Here is a 26207-nt window from a genome sequence, read left to right as displayed (position 1 = left end):
TGTAACTTAAGTTGTACTGGTAATGAGAAGATGCTTGTGCATATCCCATAGATACCCTTCACTCTACATGTCCCTCGCACTGTCTACTCAGTGTTTGGGTAGGTACACCTACAATAGGGTGGGTGTGTGTGTGTTTGTGTTTTAGTGAAGTCAGTAAACCTGTAGTCAAACCTGAGTTTCAAGCCACTTAACCTCCAATATAAGTGTACGTTTAAGCCATCTAAATCTGGAGTAAAAACGGAACCACATTTTCCGGTCTCACAACTAATAATGGAGAATGTGATTTAAGTGGAAGATTGCAAAGGTAGAGCAGTAGAAGCACAGTCATCATCCTTTATTTTGAAAATGCAGGACAGAATTAAAGAACGTGAAGCAAAAGCACTACATTAATGTCCTGTGTGCCAGTAGTACTGGGTGGAAGAGTAAACGTGACCAGACTTTCTCTGAATGTACCGTGGTACGGCATGAACGCACTACCACACTGGTGAAAGGACAGACCTGGAAAAAGCCATTGCAGCAAAACATATGTTTATAATTTCCTGCATTTTACATAATCCATAAATAAGGACTAGGTGAGGTATGAACAAACGTCATGGCAATATGATTAAACTGCTGCAATTTTAAGTAATTTATTAAAATTCTCTAATTTCTTCAGAGTAGCTATTTATACCCTAATGTCCAAGATGAGTCGCAATTTACATGCTAAACTAGGACTGTAGTCCTGAAGTCCTGGGCTAGGACCTAGACTAAGTGTTGCTGCACCTGGGGAAGTGTACTAACTGTCTACTGTACATGTAAAATCTTCAATATAATGTGCACCTGAGATCTCAAGTCTTGCTTTAACGTGAAAATCTAAACATATATGATATGCAGGTTTAGTTCAGGGTCAGTAGCCCTGAAACAGACTTTATATAAAACTATATTTGATTTGTTATACTTTTTAGTTTTAGTAACATTTAGCTTTTATATGATGCTTTTGTTTGGTCAACCAAACTGCGTTACAGCCATCACAGAGGAACTCAGAGAGCTGTATTGAAAACATTGGTTGAATATAAAGTGGAGTGTGGTATTGGGGTCTTGTTAACATAGTTCCACAGATTTTTTTTCTTACTTTTGTAGTCAGGACCTTGATCATGCTGATATGGCCATGAATCCAGCTGATGTAGAAGAAGGGCTTTACTGTGAATGTGGTCCAGCTGCGACACATGAATCCTTCTGTAGGCATCTCGCTCTTGCCAATGGTTCCGGTGGAAACTCAAGGTGTGTGTGTGTGTGTGTGTGTGTGTGTGTGGTTATAGTATCAAAATGTATTGGAACATTGGCTGTTTGATGAAGGTCAGCTGAGTTTGTGCTGTTGTACATGACATGTGTGGGTTTTTTTTTTTTTTTTTTTTATAGGGACACCCTACAGAACATTTCAGATGAAGGTAGTTGGATGCTTTAATACTACTATTTTAAGCACACGTGTGTTTCTTTGCAAGAGCAAAGGTTAATTTGCTCGAGAATTAACAATTGCATTGTTTTCCCTTGTGTTTGGGAGTATTAGATTAAAAAAGCTTCTATGTGTGGGCATGTGATGTGATTCTTCATATGCTAACTACTCATTTAAACTGTCAGTGTTTATTGTAGGAATTTTTTTAATACTTCACCTTTCTGCAAAGGTGTAGTAATGACAGATAAAATATGAATTAAGCAGGCCTTTAAATGGGTGATCACAGCCTGTTTCCTTCTCTGCCGTAAAACGCTCCTTATAACCTTTTCATTAATTTGCAGCACTACGCCTCACTTCATAATTATGTGCAGAAAGCAGGCGGCAGGGAGCCGTTTCAGAGCAGGCTGCGAGAATTGAAAATTGGAATGGGGAGATATTAGGAATGGAATGAGGATTGAAATGTGCTGCCATAGGAATGATGTATGATGAGTTTAATGTTAAAACGGGTTCCAGGGAATTGCAGTACTGACGGGGGGCAATTAACTTGGTAACAATAGAAGTTACAGAATTGATTGGGTAGTTAATATGTCGGTGAGAAAAGAGCTGCTGCTGGACTGATAGAAACATTAAAATGGCAAAAAGAGAAAGTTATGGGGCTGATGGAGTGGTTATCTTGATAATCAAAGGAGAGTTACAGAATTGATTGGGTTATTAACTTTATAATGAGAGGAGAGTTACAGAACCAAGGGGGTAGTTTTTGGTTTTTTTTTAAAAAAAAAAAAAAAAAAGTTTCTTGAACTGATAGAACTGTTAATGGGGTAAAAAGACAAGTGTTTTGGAGTTAATTTGGTAATAAGAGGAAAGTTACAGAATTGACTGGATAGTTAACTTGGTAACAAGAGTAGAGTTACAGAACTCAGGAGGTAGCTAGAGGAACTGGGGTTAACTTGATAATGAGTTGCAGAACTGATTTAATAGGGTAAAAAGCTGGACTGATGGAGAAGTTAACATAGTAACAAGACTGGAGGGAGACTAAATACAGTAACAAGAGAAGAGTTGTGGGAGCAATGGGGTGGTTAATGTGGTAATAAGAGTTATGGGACTGAAGGAGGTGTTAACTGTAAACATAGTTATAGAATAAGTATGGACTGATGATGTTGAGAGGGGTTACAGGGTAAGAAAGAGGTGTTGTAACACTTCGGAGGGGTGATGGGCAGTTAAAAACAACAACCAGCTGTGGCACCGTTGATTAAGGGAGTTAACCTGAGCCGATACAGTAAAACTTACCATACTATACAGTACAAGTGAGTTAGATTTCATAAGCCACTTGTATAAATGCTTCAACTCGGCATCAAGGTGATTATGGTAACTGGCAGGTGCAGTTAACTGTTGCCTTACATAATCAAAAAGGAAAAAAATACAAATTTACTGCTAAAACCTTACTGTTGCACCCAGTAGCTGTTGGATTTTATTTAAAGTGACATTAATTGGAATATTAAAACTACATTTTAATTAATGATTAATGTTGTGGTAGCAGGTGCTCCTGTCGGTATGGATCACAGTCACCAGGTGTGTAGATTCTAATTCTATTCCAGTGTTGCAAGCATCTACTTGAGGAGTAATGATATAATGTCAAGTAGTGAAGAAGCCCTGGAGTGGACAGCTGGGACCCGTCCATCCATCCATCCATCTTCCTCCGCTTTTATCCGGGGCCGGGTCGCGGGGGCAGCAGTCCGAGCAGAGTACTCCAGACCTCCCTCTCCCCGCACACCTCCTCCAGTTCCTCTGGGGGAACCCCAAGGCGTTCCCAGGCAAGCCGGGAGACATAGTCTCTCCAACGTGTCCTGGGTCTGCCCCGAGGCCTCCTCCCAGTGGGACAAGCCCGGAGCACCTCCCCAGGGAGGCGTCCAGGAGGCATCCGGAACAGATGCCCGAGCCACCTCAACTGGCTCCTCTCGATGCGGAGGAGCAGCGGCTCTACTCCGAGCTCCTCCCGGGTGACTGAGCTCCTCACCCTATCCCTAAGGGTGCGCCCAGCCACTCTGCGGAGGAAACTCATTTCTGCCGCTTGTATCCGCGATCTCATTCTTTCGGTCATGATCCAGAGTTCATGACCATAGGTGAGGGTAGGAACGTAGATCGACCGGTAAATTGAGAGCTTCGCCTTACGACTCAGCTCCCTCTTCACCACAACAGACCGGTACAATGACCGCATTACTGCGGACGCCGCACCGATCCGTCTGTCAACCTGCCGCTCCATTTTTCCCTCACTCGTGAACAAGACCCCGAGATACTTAAACTCCTCCACTTGAGGGAGCAACTCCCCCCTAACCCGGAGGGGGCAATCCACCTTTTTCCGACTGAGAACCATGGCCTCGGATTTGGAGGTGCTGATTCTCATCCCCGCCGCTTCGCACTCGGCTGCAAACCTCCCCAGTGCACGCTGCAAGTCTTGACTTGATGAAGCCAACAGGACCACATCGTCCGCAAAAAGCAGAGACGAGATCTCGCGGCCACCAAAACAGACACCCTCCGTTCCCTGACTGCGCCTAGAAATTCTGTCCATAAAAATAATGAACAGAATCGGTGACAAAGGGCAGCCCTGGCGGAGTCCAACATGCACCGGGAACAGGTCTGACTTACTGCCGGCAATGCGAACCAAGCTCCTGCTCTGTTCATACAGGGAACGAACAGCCCGTAGCAACGAGCCCCGAACCCCATAATCCCGAAGCACCCCCCATAGGATGCCACGAGGGACACGGTCGAATGCCTTCTCCAGGTCCACAAAACACATATGGACTGGTTGGGCAAACTCCCACGAACCCTCCAACACCCTAGTGAGGGTATAGAGCTGGTCCAGTGTTCCACGGCCAGGGCGAAAACCGCATTGCTCCTCCTGAATCCGAGGTTCGACTATCGGTCGGATTCTCCTTTCCAGTACCCTGGCATAGACTTTCCCAGGGAGGCTAAGGAGTGTGATCCCCCTGTAGTTGGAACACAATCTCCGGTCCCCCTTCTTAAAAAGAGGGACCACCACCCCGGTCTGCCAGTCCAGAGGCACCGTTCCCGAACTCCACGCGATGCTGCAGAGGCGTGTCAGCCAAGACAGCCCCACAACATCCAGAGACTTGAGAAACTCGGGGCGGATCTCATCCACCCCCGGAGCCTTGCCACCGAGGAGTTTTTTGACTACCTCAGCAACTTCAGCCAGGGTAATGGACGAGTCCCCCTCCAAGTCCCCAGCCTCAGCTTCCTCTACGGAAGGCGTGTCGGAGGGATTGAGGAGATCCTCAAAGTTCTCCTTCCACCGCCCGAGAACATCCTCAGCTGAGGTCAGCAGCGCACCACTTCCACTGTAAACAGTGTTCGTGGAACACCGCTTCCCCCCTCTGAGTCGCCGGACGGTTTGCCAGAATCTCTTTGAGGCCGACCGAAAGTCTTCCTCCATGGCCTCACCGAACTCCTCCCAAGCCCGAGTTTTTGCCGCGGCGACTGCCAGAGCCGCGCTCCGTTTGGCCCGTCGGTACCTGTCAGCTGCTTCAGGAGTCCCATGAGCCAGCCAGGCCCGATAGAACTCCTTCTTCAGCTTGACGGCATCCCTTACTTCCGGTGTCCACCACCGTGTTCGGGGATTGCCGCCGCGACAGGCACCGGAGACCTTATGGCCGCAGCTCCGAACCGCCGCACCGACAATGGAGGTGTGGAACATAGTCCATTCAGACTCAATGTCCCCCACCTCCCTCGGGACCTGGTTGAAACTCTGTCGGAGGTGGGAGTTGAAGACCTCTCTGACAGGGGCCTCCGCCAAACGTTCCCAACAGACCCTCACTATGCGTTTGGGCCTGCCAGGTCTGTCCAGCTTTTTCCCCCGCCATCGAATCCAACTCACCACCAGGTGGTGATCAGTTGACAGCTCAGCCCCTCTCTTCACCCGAGTGTCCAAGACATATGGCCGAAGGTCAGAAGAAACGACTACAAAGTCGATCATCGACCTCCGACCTAGGGTGTCCTGGTGCCAAGTGCACTGGTGGACACCCTTATGCATGAACATGGTGTTCGTTATGGATAAACCGCGACTAGCACAGAAATCCAATAACAACTCACCGCTCGGGTTCAGACCAGGGAGGCCGTTCCTCCCAATCACGCCCCTCCAGGTATCACTGTCGCTGCCCACGTGGGCGTTAAAGTCCCCCAGTAGAACGACAGAGTCCCCAGTGGGAGCGCTTTCCAGCACGCCCCCCAAGGACTCTAAAAAGGCCGGGTACTCTACACTGCCGCTAGGCGCATAAGCACAAACGACAGTGAGAGACCGTTCCCTGACCCGAAGGCGTAGGGAGATGACCCTCTCATTCACCGGGGTAGACTCCAACACATGGCGGCTGAACTGGGGGGCTATTAATAAGCCCACACCAGCCCGCCGCCTCTCACCTTGGGCAACGCCAGAATAGTGGAGAGTCCACCCTCGATCGAGTAGAGTGGTTCCAGAACCCAAGCTGTGAGTGGAAGTGAGCCCGACTATATCTAGACGGTATCTCTCAACTTCCCGCACCAGCTCAGGCTCCTTCCCCGCCAGTGAGGTGACATTCCAAGTCCCAAAAACCAGAGTTGGCGCCCAAGGTTTGGGTCGGCCGGGCACTCGGCCCCGACCACCGCCCAAATCACAACGCACCGGCCCCTTACGGTTTCTCCGGCAGGTGGTGAGCCCACCGAAGAGCGGCTCCACGTTGTGGCTTCGGGCTGAGCCCGGCCAGGCCCCGTGGGCATAGACCTGGCCACCAGGCGCTCGCATGCGAGCCCCCCCCCCCCAGGCCTGGCTCCAGGGTGGGGCCCCGGTGACCCCATACCGGGCGGGGTAAACGGACGCCTTGATTTTTTCGTCATAAGGGGTTTTTGAACCGCGCTTTGTCTCGTCTGTCATCCAGGACCTGTCTGCCATGGGAGACCCTACCAGGGGCATGTAGCCCCAGACAACATAGCTCCTGGACTCATTCAGGCACTCAAACCCCTCCACCACGATAAGGTGGCGGTTCACGGAGGAGAGCTGGGACCCGCTGAAAAATAATATGAAAGAATATCATGTGCAGATGATTTCCATCACAACTCATGTTTGAAATGAGTACACACTTAAACACACGGGCTTCTTGAGTGTTATGTAATAATGCACATGCAACAAACAGCATGAACACGTGGGTGCGAGCACAGTAGGCTTGCGCAGTTGGGTCACACTGACACACACACACACACACACCAATTAGCTGTCCCTGAGTGACCTTTCTGCTACCGGTTGGTGTTACCAGGCTCAATTGGAGCCTAAAAAAAGGAAGGTTGACCTGCTGCCACTACTTTGCGCCAATTAAAACTACAGGAACTGATATCTGGGAGACAACCTCTTTGGCCTAGGCGACCAATTAGCGGCGTGACTGAGATCACTACATGGACCACACGCGGGCCTCATTCCATATTTCTTGACTTGCATCACTGCACCTCGACATGTCCCCTGTAACCAGGGTGTCCGCCTTATGTGTCGAGCAAGATGTTTGTGGACCTGTGTTTAACTGAAGATGACAGTAGAATTTGAAGGTGCTTTATCACATTTGTTACCCAAAGGGATAAATATTGTATATTCCAGGTTCTTATTTGGGCGTTTATAGAATAACTGGTACAAGGTTTTAAGACTTGCCAAGGTGGTTCGTGATTGCTTGCAATAAGTGATGAGAATGTTCTCGTCCCACATGCAAGGTCTAACTCGATTAAATGTCAGTTGTCCGAATGGAGGGACGACAGACCAAAAGGACATCAAACTGTGTTTGTATAGCGTGGCTCCATAAGAACCCCTTGTATAACATAAATACAATGAATGTTTGCAACTCCCCTCCAAAGTCACTTTCGCTACCACGTCACAATAAACAACCAACACTGCAAACACTGTTTGATTTATTTACCTGTTAAGTGCTGAAAAGTCTGGAAAAGTGTAGCTTCAATAAATAAAAATACTAACTTTTTAAAGTATATATTTTTACTGACTTTGACGTACTAATTTAAAGTAACCGGAAATGAAATGGATGGGGTGCTCAAACTCCTTTTGAATGTTAACTGACACATCCAATAAAGATTTGCAGCGTTGATCATAACAGCAGATATGAGCTGTAAACACTGTGGAAGTGAGTTGAATTAAGGCAGTCCTGCACTCTTGTTTTGCTTGGGTGCTCTTTACTGCCACATGTCAGCTCGGAGGGTAAACACAGGTCCCATTCTCTCTGCTCCTAAAAAAAAAAAAAAAAAAAAATTGATAAATGCGAGTGAAAAGTAACAATTTGAAAATGTACCTTAGTGAATTTGTAGCTCACCTGTTTTTAACACAAACAAGTATTTTGGGAACAAGGCAGCAAGCAGGTAGGAGAGAGAGAAATCTGATGGTGGATCATCTTCTTCTATACCATTAATCACAGAGCTTCTTCTAAGAGGAACATGAGCAGAAATGAAGAATTTGTGTGTGTGAGATATAGGTAAAGATACAGGTGAAGCAGCAGGTTGGCTTAGTGGCTCTCGGCTGAAAGGCCACGTTGTTGAAAGCCTGCTTAGATTTCACGTTTAAAATCTTGATGGCTGAGTGCTCTCCAAAGGCCCGTGTCCATAGCGTTGCTGACGTCCTACAGCGGCATCGTTCTCTCGAAATTAATAGAAAGACGGCCTTTCTTGGCGCACAATGGAAATTAAAAGCTTGCTTTCGGGAGGCGCGCAGTAATGGCTCGCGACGCAGCCAGCCTCGGCAGGCGGGATGTTTTTTTTACGCAGAGGGTAATTGGAGGCCGCCACGACTCTTAGCGAAGCTGGTACTTACCTTTCTGTCTAATTGCAGCCTAAGTGTCTCGGCCTCTATTGCAGATTGATGGAGAGAGTGGCTTATCCTACGATTATACACCGGTGAGATTGTTGCGGTGCCTGCTCACACTGCATTGCATCACGTGCCCGTGCTTGTGTGATACTGTATCTGCACGGCTTGCTTTTCTGCGTGTGTCCATTTGTGTTTTCACTCCAGCGTGTGTCCGTGCGGGACCCTTGCGTGCGTACGTACGCTGTTCGCCTCGCAGCTGTTTGCTCGCGCCGCTGTGGAACGGACACACGCAGCTTGGGGAGCGGAGCCCATAGGGGCCCGGTGCTGGGATGTGAGATCAGAGCGCTAACAGCTCTGTGTTTGTCCAGCCATCTGAACGAAAACCTCTCAGCTCCTTTCTGGTGTCGTATAACCCCAAGGTGGACCGTGCAGATAGTTTGCTGTGAAATGGGGTGCATTTTTTTTTTTTTTTTTTTTTTTTTTGAAACAGTAAAATGGCATTAAATCCCAGATTGCCTTCATGGGAAAGTTCAGTTACTCTATACATCCCTTTTGCAGAGAATAATTGAAAAAGACAGTAAATTTAATATGAAGATGACTGGATCATAAATCATGTACAGCACACCTAAAGAACAAGACTGTGTGTGTTTCTGTAACAGAGGGTAAAAAGCTGAGCTTTAGTAATCCTGTTTGTCAGTGATTGGTCTCTTGCTGATGTCAGATATAAATATTCTGTAGACTGAGACTGATTGCCACCTTCCACAGGTAGCAAGATGGGAACACCGGACCAGGGTGCTGACCCGGCTCTTCGGGGGTCCATATGTGGCCTGCTACTCCCTGGCCTTCCTCATACTCCTGCTCAATGTTTACCGCAGTCACAGGTGAGTCGCAAGGGAAGATTGCAATCACGGTTCGAGCCAGCAGCAATCTAAACACACACACACACGCGCACACACACACCAAAGCTCAGTGTTGCAAAATTATTACAAAATATTTCATTTTTGGGGTCAAAAAATTTCAAATTTATTTATTTTAATGTAAACCTACCAATGTTTCTGTTTTAAACCACCAATCCGAAAGATGTAACTGCAACGTAGAAAACGTACCAGCACGTTAATTTGATCCGTTGTTGTTAACCACTTGCCGTTGACACCAGTTCATCACAGGGCAACCACCCACAGTCATACTAACAGCCATATAGAGTCAACACTTTCCTTGAAACGTCTTTGGAGTGTAAGAGGAAACCAGAACACCGAGAGGAACCTCGGACAGGCTCAGGAAAAACATGCAAACTCTACACAGATTGAGCCGGATTTGAACCCATGTCCAAAAGCCCAACTGTGGTGCTGTGAGGCACCAGTGCTACCTGCTGCATTGCTGTGCCACCCTCCAGAACATTCAAAGCTAAAAGGGTGTGGAGCTGTAGTGAATCAAGCTGCCACCTTGTGCTCACGGGGTGCAGACTTGGATCCCACCTCCTGCTGTAATACCCTTGAGCAGAGTGCTTTCCTCAAATTGCTTCAGGAAAAATTACCCAGATGTATAAATATTTTTCTCATTGCTAACTGACAATGACTATATTAGAAATGAAGCACTCTGAAGATAAAGTTCTAAAAATTCAAACTGACTTTCATTAAGAACTGATGTAATACTTTCACTGATTTGAGAACAATTGTGTAGAGTTGTGTTCATTAGTCAGTTGAGATTTTATACCATTTTTGCATTTTCTAGGATAAAAGTTCAGAATATTTTACCAAATAATTATTGGTACTTGAGAACGGACGCGTTATACTGAGTGCTCAGTGTGATGTCAATGAGGCCATTCATTCAATAGCTCAGAGATAATGACATTATCAGTTTAAATAAAAATTAATAAAATAAAAAATAGTTAATCAGCATTGAGAATCACTGCGTTTTAAGAGTTAAATGCTTTTCAGTTATCGGTAGATTCCAAAGCTCAAAAGCTTGGATGAAGAATCCAAGGCTGAATGGTACATTTTTTTGTGTTGAAATGTTAAGTATAGTGTAGGCAGCGGGTATTGTTACCCCATTGGGCTGCCATACTGTCCAGTCTGCCTGCTGCAGCTGGGTCACTGGTTGCACTTCTTGCCAACTGAGTTGAAAAATGCGGTGTCAAGCTGGGCCCTGGTTGCGCTCAGGCTTACACACATTAGGACAGGTTTACACTTAGCCGCAGAGCCCATTAAGATATGAACAGTAATCCCACTGGGCCGAGTTGAGCTCAGATCGGAGGTGGTTTGTAAAAGAACGAACGATACAGCCACCATCTCTGACTGCCCACGGTCCAGGCTTACTGCCCCCTGGGTGCTGGGCTTTCAGTTGTCATAGAAACAGGCAGCCTGGTGCTCTTGCTGAAATAGGTTTCATTCACTGTCCCTTAAGCCACGTGTTGACTCATTTTTCTTTTCCAGTTTCAAGAAGAGGCCTGTGTGGAATTGATTGAATTCATTGATTTATTAATTTTGCCAGGCAAAGGGGGTATAATGGAGGGTAAAAGGTGTAGTGTTCTTCCAAGACTCCTTACTGCCTCGAAATGATGACCCCACTTTTTCCTTCCTTCCTGGAATTGAAAGTGAGTGCACTGTGATGGTTTTCTATATGTTCATCTTGATTCAATTGGAATCTGAGGTGTTGCTAACGTTACGCTGTCACTCGCTCGCTCGCTCTCCGGCCCAACCCGCTCCGCTCCGCTCTGCTCCTGCCCAGGCTCCTGCACGCGAGCTGAAACGTGCCGCCGAAGAAACCCCAACTGGGCCACAGTGCCTGTGGTAATTGGGGTCAGCCAATTTCGCCAAATCTGTGTCTGCACCTTGGCTGTTCTTCACCAGGAATGCATTAAATCGATTTGAGGCCCAAATACTCAGTTTCCCATTGCGATCCCAACACTTCACAAAGTTACTTTCTTCCCTTTTGCTGCCCTTTGGTTCTATTCTGTTTATGTAATTGCTGGCGTTGCCATGGCATTCACACAGTCTCGGTTTGATCCGTGGTTTCACCCCTGGAAATCAGAGCACAGACTCTCTTAGTAAGGAGAGGACTGGAGAAGGTGCACATCTCACCTTGCTCAACCTGTCCCGTTCAATACCTGGTTTGAGGAACTTTTTTCTTATTTAATTGTGGATCAAATTAAACTGTTTTTTGCAGATTTTGAAATTCAGATTCTCTTATTTTTTCTTCAGCGAAGCTTTCATTTTTACATCCGCTGATTTGGAAATGTGCATAAATGTCTGTAAAATGAATTCAACTGATAAAAATTATTTTATATAATGTTACTTTATACAGCAGTATTATTTACAAAATATTTACTTGTTGGACAGTCTTAATTCAAATACCCATGCAGAATCATCAGAATCAGAACGAGGTTTTATTTGCCAAGTGTGCTCACTCACACAAGGAATTTGCTTTGGTGCTTGATGCTTTCAGTATGACAGCTAATGGATGAGACAGACAGCTGACATAGAATAAATAAATAAAAAGCATATTTACAGAATAAAAAGAAAGGATAGAAAAAAGTGAATTACAAAAGTGATTGGATATATTGTACCTATTAAGAGACCTATAGGGGAGTGTAACTGTTCATGAGGGTGATGTCCGAGGGGAAAAAACTGTTCTTGTGTCTTCTCATTCTGGTGAACAGTGCTCTGTAACGCCTGCCAGAGGGGACAAGTGTGAAGAGTTTGTGCCTGGGGTGTGTCGGATCAGTGATGATTTTGCCCGTCCTCTTCCTCGTTCTGGCAAAATCATGTTAGAAATACAACTGGATTCCTCATTTTCACAGAAGGAATTAGATATATTCCTGTTTGTGGTTTTAGGTAGGATCCTTGGAGAAATATTTGCCCAAATGGAGGAATATTTCCTAAACCTTTGCCTGCTGTGCCTCTGTGGGCTCCACTTCATGTACATATCTGGTTTTGCGTATATTGATGTACTTGGGCTCCGACTGACGTCCACCCGGCCCATGGCGGACGACAGGGAGGCTCAGTTGCGCCAAGCTGCCTTACATCATGAGTTTTTCCTCTCGAGAGTCGTTCTCATTTTGTGGTTGGCAAGTCAAAGCCATCAGCCCACAAGCTTGTTCCGTTGACGTTGCAGTGTGGGATTCTTGGCTGCCGATGTTGCTTTCACTCCTCTGGTACCCCAGAGGGCAAAGTGGCTTTTCACATGTCCTCTTCAGACTGGGTTTGGTGTTGAACCTCTGGAATACTCAGTCCCTTAAAAGCAACTACTGGTCTTTGGGGGAAAGACTTCCCATCCGATGAAAGAGTTTTGTGGTGGGCTTATGGGAATAAGGGAAAAATTGTGAGTGTTCTTCTCAAAGTTGAGTTTTTTTTTTTTTTTTTTTAAAACGTCCTGGCCCTCCGTAATCTGTGCTGAGATGCACCCACAAAGACAGGGACAGTAAGTGTTGAACTTCAATGTTTCATAGAGTTTCAGACTTGCTTTGAGTTAACGGTTGGTGCTCTCTAGGTGTCATGATAACAAGGCAGAAGACTGGTGAGTGTGAAGACACTTGTTTTGATGCAGAGAACTGGGAGTCTCTAGGGAGCCCCTTTCTTGGGGGTTGCCTGTTTCACACTGCTTGCCTCCTTGTGTCTCCGAGCCATTCGAAGCTCCTCATGATTCACCCCAGAGTCAGGGATCAATGTGTGGGAGGCGCAGGTTGTGCCTAATACATCAGGCTCACCCGGTCTTGGCAAGGTCATCAATGTCAAATCCCAAAGTGTGACGCATTGGCAGTTTGCTGCTATTGGAGGACAATGCCATGAAAATCGGTGCTACAAGGAACTCCCATTCCAGTGATGCATGTTTGGTGAGACACTGTTGACTTGGCACCTCTTTCCATGATTTATTCATAACTTTGTGTGATTGATCCGTGACAGTTTCTGTGGCAAAAACCCGATCTTGATGAAATAATTGAGCTTAAACCTTTGTTTTTTTTTTCTCCACAGATGACAGAGAATTAGAGGAGAACATAAGACAGTAGGGACCTATAAGCGTCTAAAAATAGCCGTGCTATAAGGACTGTGTCTGCATGGATGTCTGTGTGTTTCAAAGGACAGAAGAATGTGTGATCCTCCTTTTTTTGCGAGTCTAACAATAGCAGCATTTCATGGTGGTGCGTCTCTGTATCTAAAATTATACAGAATGATTCCAGCTCTTCTTGTATTGTTAAATGCACATTTGTGAAGTTTTTGGGCTTTCTTTTGGACTCTCAAGCTTTGTTGAAGGCACTTAAAGAGAACGTGAAAGCTGCTGTTAGAACACGGTAACAAATAGGCGCTTTTGGCATGTCTTTTCTGTATCTGTGAAGGACATCATGGGCAGTGGGTCATGTACATTAAAGTTTTTTGTTTTTTCTTTGTTATTCATGCTTTCATTGATGAAGCATTCACATGTCTAGGTGAAACAAAAAGGTACAGGTAGGTTTATTGAATGAAAGAGACAGGTATATTAGCAGAGACATTCCAAAGATGATTTCTTTGCTGAATAAAGGGGGAAAAAAGGAACATTAAAAATGAATGCGTATTTGTGAAAAGCAGTACATACTGTATATATATTTGATTGTCCTCAAATGGTATGTAAAGAACTCAGAAAGGGATGGAATGACTGGCTCACTGTGAATATGTCATTATTTGGTTGACACCTTTCTCCAAGGTAACTTCCACTGTTAAGTTGGTAAACGTAGCTTTTTAGGATGTTTTTCGTTTTTGGTGCCGCTGGGTAATTTTTACTGTATCAATTCAGGGTAAGTACCTTCATCAAAGGAGCTGCAGAAGTAGAACATTCAGGTTGTGACTCAATGTCTTTAAACACTAAACTGTCTTCTGGAATATTGCTGATATTTACTTTTTTTTTTTTGTCAGGCATTTTTGATTGGAGTGACATGTATGTCCTTCACTTCTCCAATTTCATAAGTTACTGCAGTTTGATATAAATTGAGGCAGATCTACTGTAGGGGTTCCTCTTCGTGGTTTGAACTTGGTGTACAGCCCGCCTCCAAAATACATAGCAGCTCTCCTTCTTAGTGGAGGTTATGTTATTTTAACTTGAAATCTGCAGGAAAAATTGCAGTAAATATGTCCTGAACACAGTGTGCTGTGGCCACTGAGGGCAGTTTTGTTGTTTTTGACTCCTTTAGCCTTTGTTTAATTTTGTGTGTGTTTGTTACATTTGAGTGTACTCATCCAGCATCTTTTCAAAAGTAGGGAACTTTTGATTGCCGGCAAACAGTCACCTTGCACCTCTGATTCTGAATTTGCGAAACTGTGCTAGTTATTGCACATTGAGTGGGAGAAAGTAGGTCATAATCTAAACCTGTTGTGGTTACCTGGTCGGGTTCCGTTTCATTTGATGCCTCTCCCACGTCATTCATCGACCTGTTAATTATAGGGATCAGCATGGTATGTTTTTGTGGCTGGATATGGGTGTCGCAGTGGACATTGTGTGTGTGTGTGTGTGTGTGTGTGTGTGTGTGTGTGTCTCACATTCCTTAATGTTATTTTTAAAGTATTAATGTGATCAGGAAAAAACTGATTGCACACACAAAGGGTGATGGAGCAGGTTAGGACTGGAATCTAGTGTTAGGGAGAGGGTGACAAGCAAGAATACGTCAATGGAAAAAAGAAATTAGGAGCGTTCATACATCGAAATGACTGTTTGAATGGGCCAATGCTGTCTACCAGGTAAACTCCAACAATACTAGTAGTTGGAGTTGTAGAATTAGCAGTAGTAGAACAGATTTTTTTTCCTTCATACCCAGAAATGTTGAAGAAAAATGTATTAGTGTCAAACCTAAAGTGAAATGATAGTTATATTTCCTGTTTATTAATAGCTCATGCACTATGACCAAATGAACCGATTGTGTGGGAGTTTCTTGAAAGCCAGAACCAATTTTTGAACGACTAAATGTGCCCCACATCTTTTTGGCTTTGGAAAGTCCTTCTTCTTTTCTAACGCATACCCGTTGGGTTGTGCCGTGCCCCATTCGTACTTTTATGGCTCCTCTCGCCAAACAGTTTGGGACCCCAACAAGAAGGGAAGGGGGATGTGGGGCAAGAGGCCATGTTAACCTAAAATGTGTAAATTGTAAAACTGCCCCCTCTGGCAAGGCACCCAGCAGGCAGCTTATAACAGTGACCCACGTTCTCCTTACGAGTGCTCAGGTTGACGCAAGTGGCACCGGTCCGTCAATAAAACCTCCATTCGAGAGATGTTTATGTGGCTGACTCACTTCAATGCTGCTCTCCCCACACACGCACAATGGAGAAAGAAGTTTGAAAATAATATGCACTCATCACTACTACGGAGGAAAAATTACTACCGTGGGTGCTGGAAAACATGGGAATAAAGTACGTGCAGGACTATACCCGTACTTACAGTGGTACAGTAGTGGTAACAGCGATCACATTGCAGTCTTGAACGTTCCAGGTTTAAATCTCAGCTCTGCTTGTGTACGTGTGTGTTACGTTGCTCCCCTGTATAAATGTGAGTGACTGTAGGGAGCTTACTGCAGTGTATCTGTCACTGTAAGGTACCTCAGACAAAGCTAAATACTAGTTAATAATCATGAGCATTGCTTTGGAGAGAAGCATCTGCTAAATGAATAAATGTAATGCTGTAGTGCACTCAGGGGCATGATGGCGCAGTGGTTTTGGCCAGGGCCTGCTCTCTGGTGTGTCTGGGGTTTGAGTCCCACTTGGGGTGCCTTGTGGTGGACTGGCGTCCCGTCCTGGTTATGTCTTCTCTCCCTCCGGCCGTGCGTCCTGTGTTGCCGGGCTAGGCTTTGGCTTGCCGCAACCCCGCTTGGGACAAACGGTTTCAGACTGTGTGTGTGTGTGTGTGTGTGTGTGTGTGTGTGTGTGTGTGTGTGTGTGTGTGTGTGTGTGTGTGTGGTGCACTCAATCAAGTTGCCCTGAATTGATGGAGTAAATGTTACACAGCTGTGAAAATTAGTAAATCACTGTAGGTATCTTAATATCAATACATAAGATTAATTGCCTTGAGCAGAGGCGTACATGAGCCTGGTTACTGTAAAGCAATACCTGAGTCTAGTTACCATGTCTCCCTAAAGCATACCGTTAGTTACTGTAAACAACTAGTTGCTGTGCCACCCAGCTGCCTATTTAAGATGCCGGTCCACAGTGAGAAGTGTGCCCATATGGAGCGAGAGAAAGACAGCAGCTGGAGATAAGTTTGGATCCCTGGTTGTGCGCTCATTCTCACGCACGGGTTTGAATGCAGATGCGGTAAATCCTGAGGCCGCCTTGTGCGTATGTGAAGAGATACAGCGCAGCGGAACTAGTCTTGGAAACCAAAGGGCTGAAACAGTGGAGTGAGGGTGTGGAGACGGTGTGCCGTCTCCTCCTCGCTCTCCAGTCGCCCCTGAGCAGAGTCGAAACCCTGCTGCTTGCAAAATTACCCATGGGTTTCAGCTCCTGACATCACACGCCCCTCCCACCCTGGCTGGTCTCCCTAATATCCACAGTCTGAACAGTAGGGGGGATCACAGCTTGAAATGTCTGTTTCTGTGGAAAGGAAACATGAAATGTGTATTAAGTATGATCATTCAAAGTAGGTTAGAAGACTTGGACTTTCTTCTTTCTGCAGGTGGCTAATGCATTCAACTTTTAATGGTCTCTTGCAGGATGGAGAGCTTTGGTTGAACCAGATGATCTGGTCTGCACGAGCCCAGAGGTTTTTCCACATACTGCCTCCTCCGTCATGCTTAATGTACCTCCACATGCAATCTTCACATTCATTTGTGTGTATTGTCTTTATATGGCAGCATGGGCATGCAGCAGGTAGCACTGGTGCCTCATCTCCTGGGCTGTGGGTTCAAATCTGGCTCAGTCTGTGTAGGGCTTCCATGTTCTCTCATGTTTGCATGGGTTTCCTCCAGGTGCTCTGCTCTCCTCGCACTCTCCCAATACATGTGCTTCAGTGAATTAGGGACTATAAATTGCCCCGGTTGAACCCTGCCTCACGCAGTCTGTTTCCATGATAGGCTTCGGGCCACCATGACCCTGCTTTGGACATGTGGTTTGTAATGATGGATGGATTCTCTTGATGATGACATGCACTGGCATCTTATGTTTAAATCCAGTTTATTTGTTTGTTTGCTTGAATTTTTGTCAGTTATCTACTTTTTAAAATTTGTTGCAGAGCAAATGTGATCTATGTTTGACCTTGAAGCCGACATATGTGCAGCGACACAGAATGGGAGTCTGGGACCACCATAATTCAACTCCCTTCCACAGTGTTTACGTCTCATGTTTGGCAAGTGTCCCGAGTACTGATGACCAGTGACAAGATGAGAAATATTGCGGTCAAGTCATCATTGAATGGGAGTTTTGGGAGATGATGTAAACTTATTTTAAATTATTTTTAACACAGCTCAAGAATAATGAAATATTAAGTTTGCTGAGTAATTTAATTATAGCTACATCCAAGACTTATACAGAATCTCACTTGTAAATAAATTGAGGGGCGTCGGTATTATCAATCCTCTACTGTTTGTCACTTGGTGGTAGAAGTGATTTTTCACGAATAGAACTCAGGTCCTAATTGTGTTAGTAAGAGGAGTTAGAACGCTGCATGAACAGTCGTCTTCTCGTATAGCCACCTATCCACCCCTGCTGAGGCATTACATGCACTCATCACAGACTCGTTCATGGAGAACGCCCTTTGGCTCTCGGTACTCCACACCTGCAGCCGTCATTAGGCAGAGGATGGGCGCTTGGTTTATACTGTTGTGGTTTCGCATGTCCTGCACCAATGGCACATTCACGTCGGGCATGTGGGCTCTTCGGTCCTTCGAGATGCTGTCGCCACATCGCCGCACCTCCAGACCGCTTCGCACCGAGCTTTGCAGCAATCTTCTCCCCACTGAGTTGTTGTCGCTATGAGACGTGTGCTGTTCCGTGGTGTTCCCTGTCAAGTTTGTGAAGATGAGTCTCTTAACAGCCCGTTGCTCTTGCCCCCCCTTCCCCAGCATTACAGCAGCCATGAAGGCCCAGGCCAGATGTGAGCTCCTGGAAGCGCTGCCTGTCTTCTATGTTGGCTCTGTGCTGATGGCCCTGGGTTCCATCCTCGTCTTCAGCAGCTTCTTTGCCCTAGGATTCACCGGAACCTTCCTAGGTGAGAATGCCTCGAGAATACCTTGAGCGGAGACTTCCAGAACACAGAACCAGTGTGAAACCACATGGGGATCTTCTGGCTCTTTTCTCCGTTTGCCCAAATACAAGTGTGTTTATTTGGACAAATAATTTCTGAAAGAAAAAAACGGGCAGAGAGCCAAAAAAATGATTTCTGTTCTGTTGCTATTTACTAGTTAAACCGATCTCCTTATCTGCTATCTGCTCAAATAATATTTAATTTATTTAGCTCACACTTTCGGCCAAAGGGACTTAATGGTGTTAAGTTACTTATAACATTTTACCCATTTATACAGCTGGGTAATTTTCACAGTATAAATTCAGGGTTCACGACTACACTCACATGTTTGTTTTTACTGGGATTTAAACATCGTATCGATCAATTTTAATAACGTATCAACGAGCAAAGGAGCATCCTGGTGTTTTAGGTAATTTTTCCAGTGGGGCCCCAGCTGTTGGGGGCTCTGGGTTCTTGTCCGCGAAGCGATGCAGCAGAATATGAAGAGCTCTCCTCATGCAGCAGGCTGTCCTTTCATTTGGGGGGATGAGCCGGTTTGGAGCAGTTTGCTTTGTACTCGTTTCAGTCGAGATGTTTTGTTTGGTTTGTTTGTATGAAAATGTTTTACCTTTCAATTACAGTGCCCTCATTACATAACCAGCATAATTACACACCTGCTGCTCTACTCCCCCTACCCTGCACCCCGGCGTCGGTACAACTGTGCAAAATTGACCGTTTCCAACTTTTCTGTGCGTGAGACATACAAATGGGCGAAGCAAAGGAGAAATTGTGGGGTGCTGCTTGGATGGGGGTGCCCAGCTTGTTCGATAAAAGGCTGTTTTTGGGTCAGGTTGTGTGCCAGAGTTCAGGTTCAGCTGCTGCTCCACTTGCCGAGAAGATGTGGCCCACTTTCGAGTGCCTCTGACAAGACGGTCAAAAACGGCCTTCGTTCTTGAGTGGGCTTGTGGGAGGGGCAGCAGAAAAGGGCCCGTGGCCAAGAACAGACCACTGATGCTTTGACCTCTACAGTGAGAATGAAACTGCAGGAGGATATCACTGGGTAAAAGTCATGAGGGTGGAATGTGAATGACCGGACATCTCCTGGGTGCCGGGTTGGGGGAATGTGACTCCATGTCTGGCACTGAGTGCTTCCTGTGGTTTGTAGGTGACTACTTCGGCATCCTCATGGAGGAGAAGGTGACCGGATTCCCCTTTAATGTCACAGACAATCCCATGTACTGGGGCAGCACTGCCAACTACCTGGGCCTGGCCCTCATGTGAGTACAGTCATGGCCAACCTGTGTGTGTGTGTGTGTGTGTGTGTGTGTGTGTGTGTGTGTGTGTGTGTGTGAGAGAAAGAGACAGAGAGCGCTGGAAGAGTCATATAGTTCCACAGACTCTACAAAGACTTTAAGCCCAATGTTACATTGCAGTGACATGATAGTGTTGCCCAAGCAAAAAAAAATTTCAACATACATGAGGGAATATAATATAGATTACCTGGCCATTTTATTAGGAACACCTAGTTAATGCTGTATGGAACCCTCTTTTGCCTCCAGAACAGCCTGAATTCAACAACAAGGTGCTGGACAAGTGTTCTTAGTTCGTGCTTGACCATTCAGATAGATGCAAACCTAGATGGTGACCATTCAGATATTCAATGCAATAGGAAGTGGACCTCTGAGCCCTGTCAGTATTTTTTATATACAGAGTCACTGCTATAGGTGAACAGTGTGTGCGGAGGCAGGTGTACCTAATAAAGTGGCCAGTGGTGAATGTATGAAAGGATTAATGAAACACACCCTTTCAGAGAAAAGGGCAGCAGGTAGCATGGTAGCTAACTCTATCGCCTTGCAGAATGAAGGTATAAAATGGTTAAATCACTGTAAATTTGAATATATAACAGTACGTCTTTTGAACTGATCCCACTTAAATGTTAATAATAATGAATTTTCTGCAGTTAAAATGTACATAGGAATTATTTATTTGACACTTTTCTCCAAAGTGAGGTTTGCACACTAAGCTACTTAGACTGATTTAGCTATGTATTCAACAGAGTACTTTTTGCTGTTTCAATCAGGGTAAATACTTTGATCAAGGGTGCTACGGCAGGAGATGGGATTCAAACCCGGATCTTTTCTTTGCAAGGCAGCGGCTTTAATGACTGCACAACCTGTGCCTGCTGTACCTCACAAAGTAATAACTGCGTAAAAATGGCAAAGACTCTGATGTTAAACAGTCGATCAATTGAGGTGTTTAGGAGAATTTCCTCCAGACACTTATTGCTTCAAGGAACATTCTTCACGTCTGTCGTCATCGTGTGTTTGGCCCCACCTCCCCCACAGCGCAGTCCACTCGTTTGGCCTTCTTTTCAACGAGGTCCCTATGCACACTTCCCAGCATTGTGCCCAAAACGGCAACTGGTGAGGTAAACAACTGTTTCTGTAAGGCTGTTTGTGAGCAAGAGGCAGCGAAACGGGCGGCGACTTTGTTAAAAAGGCATCGGAGTCCCGCGGTGTTCGGACCGAAGGAGAAAGAAAAGAGATCAGGCTTGAATGCACTTAATGACAAACACCAAAGCCCTTGTTTCATCTCAGAGCTTCTTAAGGAAGATGACTTTGCAGCGCGAACTCCATCTCTATGGCGACAGCGGCCGAGAGCAGGCCGGCAAGCGCCGTGTGCTGTTGCTAAGGAAGGGTGCCGTCGAGAAGCAGCGACTTCCACTGAGTTTAACCCCTGTTCTTCAATTTTTCTGGGTTTGGGCCTCGGCCTTCAACTCTCCCAGCTCCTGTCCTGGGTTCGATCGTGACTTGGTGAGACACAGAAGGCAGCTGTGTGTTTTTGAAGACGCACACTCTTGAGACGGCCTCCCTACCTGCTGCGTGTCAACTCTCCTCCATCCGGGTGGGGTTTACCCACATGTGACGCGGGTTCGCGACACTCGGCAACGCCCTGACATTTTCGTCTGCTATTTTCTACACAGCAGTCCGATGACCGTTACAGCGCCGCGTAACCATGAGGTCATAGGTTCTGCCATTCTTTTTCCTGGAGCTGGAGTCTTTTGGTGGAGGATGCCAGTCCATTACACACACACACACACACACACTATGGGCAGTGTAGTGACCAGTTCAGCTGAAAGATGGGTGTGTGTGTCCTCTGCAAGTTGTGTGAGCAGCCCGCTGTAGTACTCTGCCACTAATCTTCCCAATATCAGTACAGCAAATGGAATCAGTGTTATCCAGAATGAAATGAGTTACTTTGTTTTAAATTGCCACCAGTGGATTGTCCTCGTTGTCGGCACACTAATGTACAGGCCTGCAGCCCTGCGGGTGGGTTCACGGCTTCAGCACATCGCAAGGGCAGCAGGATCCCAACATGTGGGCCATTGCTGTTTCCAAGATGAGTCGGGAGGTTTACACTCAGCTTGTCAAAATTAACTTCTTTTCTTTAAATAAAAAAAAAAAAAAAAGGGGGGGGGGGCAACAGCGCATGTCGGCATGGTAACGCCACCTTCCATTCGTTGCAGTGCGGTCTCTGCCGAATTATTGTTCCAGTTAGCGATGCCTCCATTATGGAGGCTTTCCAGATATCGCCAAGCTTTGACTGCCACCTCATTCCAGGGTGCTCAGGGTGCTGTGACACCCCCCACCACCACGAATTTGATATCATTACTCAGCTCCGCTGTCATAGCAACCATATCCAAGCATTGCCGACCCATCAAAGTCCCAGTTAGAGACATTTGCCGCTTTAATGTCGAAGGTTTAATGACTGCCCCCTCCCCCAACTCCCTACTTTATTATATTTTGGTAGCATGTGCGACATCACAGCGTAATTGCCATGTGGTTTCCATGGAAACGGCCGTTATTAAAAAAAAAAAAAAAAAAAAAAGTCGTATTCTTCTTACTGCTTTAATGTCCTAGTGATGTTTTGAAAGACTTGCCTGAAAACCAATATATGAGATGTACGTTGCTGTGTCATGTACTGTAGGGGTTTGGTTCATTATTTACGGCGCTCTGCTTTAAACTCTAACTCACGGTATAGTGGTTGAGGAACTGGAACTATACCTAAAATGGGTTTACAGGCGAGTGCAAACCCCTGCTGTACCTAATCATGGGTGAACGGAATAAAAATAGAAGCATTTAATGGGAGAAGAACCAACAAAAAAGTGAGATTTTTCAAACTCTTTACTTGCTGCCTCTAGTGTGTATGATAGTTTGCTTTTTGTCTAGTGAGATTTGTCAAAGTTATTTAGTTACTGATGCTTTTTTCAAGGCCATTTTCAGTATGCGGATTTTACAGTAAACTACTTAGAACGATTTTACCCATGTATACGGCAGGGTAATTTTTACTGTACCAATTTGGGGAAAGTACTGTACCTTGATCCAGAGTACTACAGCAGGAATTTGGGTTCAAACCCAGGTTCTTCGAGTGGAAGGCAGCAGCAGTAGTCATTCTGCTATCTACTGTCCTCATGTCTCAGTACGGTCTTCGCTTGAGGTTCCTCCATTCCCCAATAATGTGATTCAGTTTGCAAAATGACAACCCCTTCAATAGCATGCCGATTCTCTAACCGCCTTCCCAATATATTGGATTATCCCAGGTTCCCTGAGCACCTGCGAAAGGTCTGTCCACCAAGGAACACCAAAAAATGGACAGAGAGAAGTCCCACCCCCTCAGCTCCACAAAGCGGAGGACAGGTGTGGTGTGAGTGGTCAAGTTGTGGTTCTGTTGCTAAACAAGGTTTTTACAGCAGAGTGAGAGACGCTGAGTAAAAATATTTAGAATTAATAATTCTTATGTATCCTGTAAATTATGCCATACGATTTGCCATTGTAAGGATGGCTATCACCTTTGAGAGCCAGATGACTGCTGGAAAAGTCCATCTCTGCCCACTGCGATGTGACCCCAGCAAGGTCTGGGGGGAGCTGCTGACTGCAAGGTGGGACACACACATGCACCTAATCAGCGTGACTTTACAGAATGGATTTGTGGGTTTTCTGCAGAAATAAGCTGGTTGAGGTCCTCCAACCCCCTGATGATGTCTTCCTGCTCACACACAGTTTCCCTATGTTGACTTCTGACTCAGGTTATCAAACTGACCCAGCTTCCTGAAAAAGACAGACAATTACACGGTCATTAACACGTGCTCACGACACGTCTCGCTTTCCCTGCACCTTCATAGTCTATCGAAACCCTGCATTGCCAAAGGCCACAGAAACGACAGGAGGGATGAGCAAGGGTGCGACACGCCTCTCTCCTGCAATTCCTCGAACTCCCCGGCTGAGAATTCATCACCAAAATTACTGTTGCTGCTGATGCGTTCCCCTCCTTTCCCAGAGCCATGGAACCTGACTTCTTCACGCTTCTTTGAGAGCGCTTGATATGCGGTCACCAAGTTTCCGCTTCGGAATCGCCAGAAGAGAATGGCGCTAAGACAATGGGAAGCAGGAGTAATTGGTTTGAGATCTGCCTGTTGGTATGGCAGTATTACAAGAGCTTTCATCAGCCCCTTTTCCCTCAGGCACCCAGTGGTCACTAGCATCCAAGCGCCATTTGTACAAAACATTCACCGGCCACTTTATTAGGTACACTTCTTTAGATGGACCACCTTTTACCACCAGAACAGCATAAATTGGCAACGAGGTGCTGGACACATTCCGTCTTATTCCCTGCTGGCTTGACAGTTTCTGCTGAAGCTTCACTGATTCCCATCATTCGTTCTGCTAACGTCGTCTCAAAGATGCCCCTTTGGTTTGAGAATTCTGGGCTGTGTGGGCCATTGGGGAAAAGTAAAGGCACTGTGATGTCACTGGAACTGCAATGTGTAAAAAATGTCATGGTCAAAGTCACCTAGATCAGATGTCCTGCCTAGTCTAACGTTCATTAAAACAGTAACTGCACCTCCCAACTCTCCCTGCTTTCCTTATAGTATACAGTCACAACCATGTTACTCAATAATCAATGGGGGGGAGGGGGGTGAGCTGTATGTGTCTAAACGGCTAAGTATCCTAAAAATGGGCTAAAAACTAGTTTTATAATGAACTTACCGAAATCTTTAGCATCTAGAAAAGGACACAAATCTTTATTTCCTAAGAAAGTACTTATGAGCTTGGTGCCATCCTACTTAAGAGTATCCCTAGGTATGATCTGTGTGCCCCTGCATTGCAGCAAAATTTTCAACACCCAGGGGCTAGAAACCCATGGAAAGTAACACCAAACCTGCAGTGTGACTTCTCCATACCACCCTGGACTTGACGTCAGGGTCCACTTTGACAGTGTGGACCCACCTGAGGCCAGAGAAAGTAAACACACTGTTGACCATGTTCGGTTCCTGTTTGGCAGGGAAAAAATAGCTTGGATAACTAGCTGTTCTGGGTATGTGCTGCTCGTGTCCTTGTCGTTCTGGCTCTTTGTCCAGCAATGATTACCGGCTCGACGTGCATTTCTTTGAGAAGTAGAGCCCAGCCAGCTCCCGGCTCATGAGACGGACAGTCGGCTTCGTGGAGTGGTGGCAATTTCCCTCTGGGTCTGGTTGACCTGCTCTGCTTCACGGTCACTTTGCCCCCCTGCGTAGACCCATGGCCAGAAACGCTTCATCACCCTGAGAATGAGACCCAGTATTGACCGTTTCTGGCCGCAACATAGACACATACAAACACGAATTGGCGGGATTCAAGGAGCAACAGTCTTATGGTTGTCTTTTTTGACTGATACGAGCATTGTTGCAATCTGTGCACCCACTGGGTGTACTTGGCTCATGTTGCCATTCACCCTTTTCATTCATTATGCCTGATTAAGTTCTCATAAGACATTACTTGACATTTTTTCTCGTTTATGAAAATAAGCGTGCTGTTGGAGACCACACACATCCATAAAGGCAGCCTAGGAGTTCAGCATCTACTTAAATAATTAGTGATCAGCCCCTGAAAGGTGCTGTTAAACTGTTGCCAAATTCAGTAAATTGAATAGATTTTCCTGTTAAGCAGCAAAAGCATGTTCTGTGAAGGACTCGCTGCACATTCTATAGAATATGTGACACTTGGCTTTGGTTCCGCAATGTTTTAATGCTGTGGGTAACCGTTCGGTCATATTCTACCACATTTGACACTGCATTTCTTTGTACGATGTGAAAAATGGCACTTAATCAGTTCATGCTTCACCTTACAGCACATTATGTGCGCATGCCGAAGTCAACCTTTATGGTGGAGGAACTCGAAAATTTGACATGAAAATTGCAGGAATTGGAAATAATAGTAGTCATTTTTTATTTAGTTCGTTTTTAATCAAAGCAACTTGCAGTATTTGACCTATTTATACAGCAGGGTATTTTTTTGGAGCAATGAATGAATGAAAATTTAATTCCCAGACAGATATTGTATCAGAACAATTATCCCACTTCTGACAGCATTGCTTTTTCATAACTTCTCTCTAGGCTAATAAAGTTTTGCTACATTCATTCATTCATTTATTCATTCATTCAACCAACCTTGCCCAGGGAAACAACCGGAGTAGCTGGGACTGAAATGAGACACACAAACACTGGGAATGACTTAATCCCTGACCTTAACCATGACCTGCTACATCTACATTACAAGAGTTCCTAAGACTTAAAATCATAGGAACCCCATTTAAATTTTTTTATCCTTGTAATGTCATATTATTGTAGTGCTATAGATTTGCTTCATCCGGGACATGTCACGGTGACATAGTCAGTGGTCCTTCCCCCCACCTGCAGATCTATGACCTCTGACCTCATCACTTGACTCT

The 26207-nt window shown here is 45.6% G+C and overlaps 2 protein-coding genes across 4 annotated transcripts in view; one reads left to right on the top strand and one right to left on the bottom strand.

Moving 5' to 3' along the window:
- Positions 1-26207, bottom strand: part of LOC108930258 (zinc finger protein 420-like) — a 1123701-nt gene that overhangs the window by 243155 nt on the left and 854339 nt on the right. The gene's annotated exons all lie outside the window — the stretch shown is intronic.
- The window catches only part of pemt (phosphatidylethanolamine N-methyltransferase), a 40931-nt gene that overhangs the window by 8829 nt on the left and 5895 nt on the right, over positions 1-26207 (top strand). For all 3 annotated transcript variants that reach the window (XM_018745284.2, XM_018745285.2, XM_018745283.2), the window contains exons 3-5: positions 9033-9148; positions 18280-18425; positions 19606-19717. In XM_018745284.2, coding sequence (XP_018600800.1) covers positions 9033-9148; positions 18280-18425; positions 19606-19717 — 374 coding nt within the window. The remainder of the gene's footprint in view (positions 1-9032; positions 9149-18279; positions 18426-19605; positions 19718-26207) is intronic.

The sequence above is a fragment of the Scleropages formosus genome, chromosome 1 (assembly GCF_900964775.1).
Source record: "Scleropages formosus chromosome 1, fSclFor1.1, whole genome shotgun sequence".
NCBI lineage: Eukaryota > Metazoa > Chordata > Actinopteri > Osteoglossiformes > Osteoglossidae > Scleropages > Scleropages formosus.
Note: the sequence above shows the minus strand (reverse complement) of the source record. Positions and strands in the feature narration are given on the sequence as shown.